This window comes from Aptenodytes forsteri, unplaced genomic scaffold, assembly GCF_000699145.1.
Source record: "Aptenodytes forsteri isolate BGI_AS27 unplaced genomic scaffold, ASM69914v1 Scaffold15, whole genome shotgun sequence".
In the NCBI taxonomy this organism is placed as follows: Eukaryota; Metazoa; Chordata; class Aves; order Sphenisciformes; family Spheniscidae; genus Aptenodytes; species Aptenodytes forsteri.
The window spans coordinates 13,968,372-13,973,430 of NW_008795129.1; the positions used below are offsets into that span (position 1 = coordinate 13,968,372).

Sequence of the window (5,059 nt, forward strand, 5' to 3'; positions counted from 1 at the left end):
GAACATCCTAAAAATGTCACTCTCATCAGGTTTTAGCTGGGAGCAGCCTGTACTGCTTCCCTCAGTTGGTGTAAGGGGAGGAGGTATACAAACCTTGGTTGCTGTAACTCGCAGCTGGCTTATCCCCCTTTGTATGGGAAAGCGTGTGCAGGGTTTAAGTTGCGATAAAAAGGATATTGTCCTTATTTCCCCACTGCACAGCATCGATTTAGGCTGACATGGGCTCGCATATGTTGACTCAAATCTGCCTGGCAGGTTTCTTTTCACACCCTGCTGGAAGCAGCTTGGCTTTTATTTTCCTCCTAAAGGTCTCTGCGTGGGGAAATAAAGGGACAAAATGCAATCAGGGATGGGGAAAGTGAATCCGGTAGAGAGAGGGATGCTCAGAGCATCTATTCTAAAGCCATTAAGTTGGGCACTGACTGCATAGTCATGTACCAAGGTCCCTTACAATTTGAACAGGACTCTTCCCAGTATTATGCTGACAGTAACCAACTGCTGCAGCCATTGTGATATTGATTAATCCTTTGGCATTTTTCTGCAAAGCTTTAAACTCCTCACCCAGCAGCCTTTCAGCTGGGAAACCCAAATGAAAGGTGTGGTGGGTCCCACTGCTGTGGGAGGAGGAAGAGGGAGGGGGATGTGGCTTTTGTAGTAGAAAAGATCGTTGTTGCATAGGTAAACATTAATGAACCCAACCCTTTGGGTCACGTCTCTCATTTGGACCCATCTTTCAGCTGAACTGTGAAGTACCTATTAACGAAACAAAACAAAACCCCTCAAGTATTTACTAAAAATTTCCCTAGATGCTTTCACAGCCCAAGCAGATGCAAGGGGAACTAGCCTGTTCTTGAATCCTGCAAGGAGGAAACAATGTTGAAATGTTAAAATGAAGCAAAACCAAAATGAAGAGATGCCCCAGAGTTCTTCCTGAGGCTGGTCCTGTAGAATCTGAGGGAGTGAACTGGGTGACATTAGTTATGCTAAAAAAAGCAAGGAGCAGATGCTCAAATGGTCTTAACTTCCACTGAGGAACCTCTATTCTTTCTGCAGAAGTTTCCATCCCATCTGAGCCTGGGAGGTTGCACAGAGGCTCACAGGTTATTGGAGTGCATAGCTGCCTTTCTGGGGAAGAAGGGCATTGGGCAGTGTAGCCGGTACTAGGAGGATTGCATTCACCTGTGAAATCTGAGGTCAGAGCACCAAGGATATCGGAGGGAAGTTATATTCCCCTGTGGTCCCCCATGTACTGCTTAACTCCCCTCTCCTCCTACCTCAGTTTTGCAACGACATGACTCGGGAGTGTTCGTGGCTCACCAGAAAGTTAGTCAGTGGGTCCTGAAGGCTCTGACTCTCCTTGAGCACTATAGATACAGCTGAAGTTCGTCTTGCTCAGTGTCTAAGCTGAATGTCATGCTCTGTGTCCCTCTATTTTACCGCTGCAGAAAGGTGATAACGTGGAAATTCCCATGTTCCTGGAGTCAGTGACAGCATATAGAGAACAACAAAGCTCATTCTGGGCAAGATGGACTGTTTTGCTGGATGGGGATCTTCATAAACAAACTTGCCAATTCTTTCCATGGAGACTCACCAATTTGTGGTAGCACCTTGAGAAACAGGAAAAGTCGACTAATTTCTGAGTGGGCTGTTGAGTTAACAAGGGCGCATCTGATTCCACCCCTGACCTTGAATAACCATAGTTGTAGAGAGGGCAGCTCACAATGTTCAATTAATTCCTGTTGGCACATCTTATTTCAAATGCAAAATATTTTGAGATTAAAATAAATGTTACTCGTTACAGGATGCATTAAGCTAATGATTTGCTTTTTTTTTAAACTTACTTAATCCTATAATACTGCAACTTTAATGGATAAATGCTAAGCTCTCCTTTGGGTGATTTCAGATGCCTTGTGTATTGTTACACAGTCTAAAGGAAAACTCTTTTTTTTTTTTCTCTTTCTTTTCCCTTTCTCTTCCTCCCTCCCTTTCCCCTCCCTAGGTGATTCTCATTCTGACAAAGCTCTACGACTTCAACTTGGGGAGTGTTACGGAGAGCTCACTGTGGAGGTAAGTGGATTATAGAAGTCACAGCAACTGGCATGGAGGCGTTGCATTGTGTCTCTTGTAAAACTGGAGGCTGAGCAAGGGGAGGAGACGGGAGGGAGTCTGAGATAACTGGGGTTGCTTTTTGGAAAAGGGACACATGATTAAGAACACATTGCTTTAATGAAGTGGGGTCTGCAAACAAGAGGGTTTCTTGATGTATGGGCATTTCCCTGGCACACAGAGGAGCTTGGTTTTGTTCTTGCCTTTGAGTGTCCTTAGACAAGTCTCTTCATTCCTCAGAGTCTCTGTTGTGAGGCTGGCAATGAGGGCAGTCTCTGTAAATGCTACATGCTTGCTGGAACAGTGTCCAAGATGGTGTACAACACAGTGCATAATACGATCTTAGCTGATCTTAGCCACGTTCCTCAGCCCTGTGAGCTGGGATGGTCATCTTGGCAGTGAATCTGTGTTGCCTTGGGCTGTAAGGACAGTAGCCACTAAAGGATTAGAGATACCACAGTGAGGTGCTGGTGTCTTCTCCGCTACGGATAGACTCAGATGTGTCATGTAATGGCCTCAAGTTGCGCCAGGGGAGGTTTAGATTGGATGTGAGGAAAAATTTCTTTACTGAAAGAGTGGTTAAACATTGGAACAGGCTGCCCAGGGAAGTGGTTGAGTCACCATCCCTGGACGTATTTAAAAGACGAGTAGATGAGGCACTTAGGGACATGGTTTAGTGGGTGGTGGTGTTGGGTCGATGGTTGGACTCGATGATCTTAGAGGTCTTTTCCAACCTCAATGATTCTATGATTCTATGTACCTGCCATGCTCCTAGTCTGACTCTCCTAGTGGGAGATGGAGTGTCCTGGCCTGGGGAAGCACACTGCTGGACATAGTGTGTGTTTGTAAGTTTATGTGTCTGTTTAAAAAAAAAGAAATCCCCTTCCCCACCCCCCCAAACCCACCCCTATAAGCAGGCCAGTTCCTTGATGTCTGAAATCAGCAACAGCTTCTACCTGCTGGGGATTGCTCTTCCTCCTAACATCCTGCCTGTGGTTTGGAAAGGGTATGCCTTTAACAGAATTGTTATTAGGTGTCTTCTACCCTAAGGATAAAAAAAGAAAAGAAAGAGGCAGCCAGGGGTTGGGGGAGACCAAGTGCCTTGTGTCAAATTTACCTGGTGTATTGCAGCTATTGCGCAACCTGCTGAAAGTGTAGTTGGTGGAACTGTCAATGCATAGTAGCCACTGCTCTGGGTGCAAGCAGCTTCTTGGCAGATGGTCTCTCGTACTTCTTTCTTCCTAGCTAATTTAAAAGCCCCCGTTTGGAGCAGATTTTGGGCATGTGCTGCAGGTTTATTCCTGTTAATGTATTTAAGGGTTAATTGTTCAGTAGAGCTCTTGAAATTTCTCAATTTGCACAGTACTTCCAAAGCCTAATTGCACTGTACCAAGGTAATCTGCAAAAGTATAAATAACTGTGCAGCTAATAAGAGAGAACACAGTCATTTCCACTTACCCTGGTACTTTTCAAGGTATTAAAGCCTTAAAAAACTTTCGCCTCTACCTAAGAAGTACAAATGGCACTGTGATTGTACTTTAAACGTAATTGCCAGGCAATCTGCTCTGCATAAATAATGTAACAAGCAGGCAAATCCTGTCCTAATACTGAACTCACAGCATCACCTGAGCTCTGCAGAAAGGTAATAGCAGCATCCCTTTTGGAGTTTTCCCAGAGTGATGGAAACGTAGTGTGTCGGTACAACTGAATGCATCTAGTACTTGGTCAGCTGGGGAAACACACGGATTTGTGAGTGTGTTTCAGTGTGTTCTGGGACACTTCTGTATCTTTTCTGCAGTGAAACAGGGGTCAGTGTGGGGCCTAGAGACTCAGAGAGGTTGAGAAGTCAGAACCTCCTGAGTTCTTTTCCAAGGTCTGGGAGGAAAGCTCAGGGTAAGAGTTAGAAGGTAGAGCTCCTGGGCTCTAAACCTTAGTTTCCCACCTGGAAAATTCAGGATTAAGCCATGTTGTACTTCAGAGGGGAGTGTGGAGTCTTGGAGAACAGCTATGAGTTTCTTTGGAAAGGACGTTGTAGAAATGCAAATAGATACTAAGTGGAAGCAATAAGCCAAGAGAAAGACTCCTTTTCTGAGGATTTTCTGTTCTATTTGCACATTAAGGCTTCTGAATCTTTGCATTATTTAAATCGGTACTTTTCAATATTTTCTTTTAATTTTTGAGACCCTGAAAATTTCAAAAGGAGGATCTGTCTTTGCAGAGTGAATTTAAGACTTCTGGCAATAGGTTTGCTTTCCTTAGTTACTTTTTGTAGACTCCTTCAAAGCCATCTTTGATCCCCCAGAACTGGTGGGTCACAAACTGAATGCAACTATCACGTAATTATCAGAAGGAGGTCTGGACATTTCCAGTTGTTTTTTTTTTTTTTCCTGTTTTCTGGGAATACGATACATCCTTTCTGCTAACCAGGAGTTCTGCCCATCTGAGCAGTGGTGCTGCATGGTATCTATTCTGAACGCTTGGCAAACACAGTTTCTTCCACAAGAGAGGAGTGGCTTTTGTGGCAGAGAGCAATGAATCATATGGCAGTGCTTCAAAGGATGCTAAGATAAAGCAGAGTGCAATGCAATCTCTAAATATCATCTTGCCTCCGTCTGCTTCACGCATCAAAAGCTGCTTCTCAGCTCCCCCTGGGTTATAGCATGAGAGGCTTCTTTTAATGGAAAACTGAATTGTCATATAAGAGAAATTTCTAATCCCTGCATCTACATACAAAGACAAGCAAATCAATAAGAAAACATCCGGAATGTAATTAAAAAAGGGAGCAAGAGAGGGAGAGAGGAGAATTAAAAGTTACATTGGAAGCTGCTCCTATATCAGGCTGATAAGAGTTTAGACAGAGGAAATGCTAGTCAACATTTGAATGCAGGAACACAGGCATTGCTCTAATAAGCAAATCCATGCTTCTGGGGCCTAAAAAATCACAGAAAAGGCC

At 44.1% G+C, this 5,059-nt stretch overlaps 1 protein-coding gene across 1 annotated transcript in view; it reads left to right on the top strand.

The window, feature by feature from the left end:
* Positions 1 to 349: 349 nt before the first annotated feature.
* Positions 350 to 5,059, top strand: part of SORCS3 (sortilin related VPS10 domain containing receptor 3) — a 214,017-nt gene continuing 209,307 nt past the window's right edge. Inside the window, exons 1-2 of the mRNA XM_019471642.1 lie at positions 350 to 367; positions 2,000 to 2,067. Coding sequence (XP_019327187.1) covers positions 350 to 367; positions 2,000 to 2,067 — 86 coding nt within the window. The remainder of the gene's footprint in view (positions 368 to 1,999; positions 2,068 to 5,059) is intronic.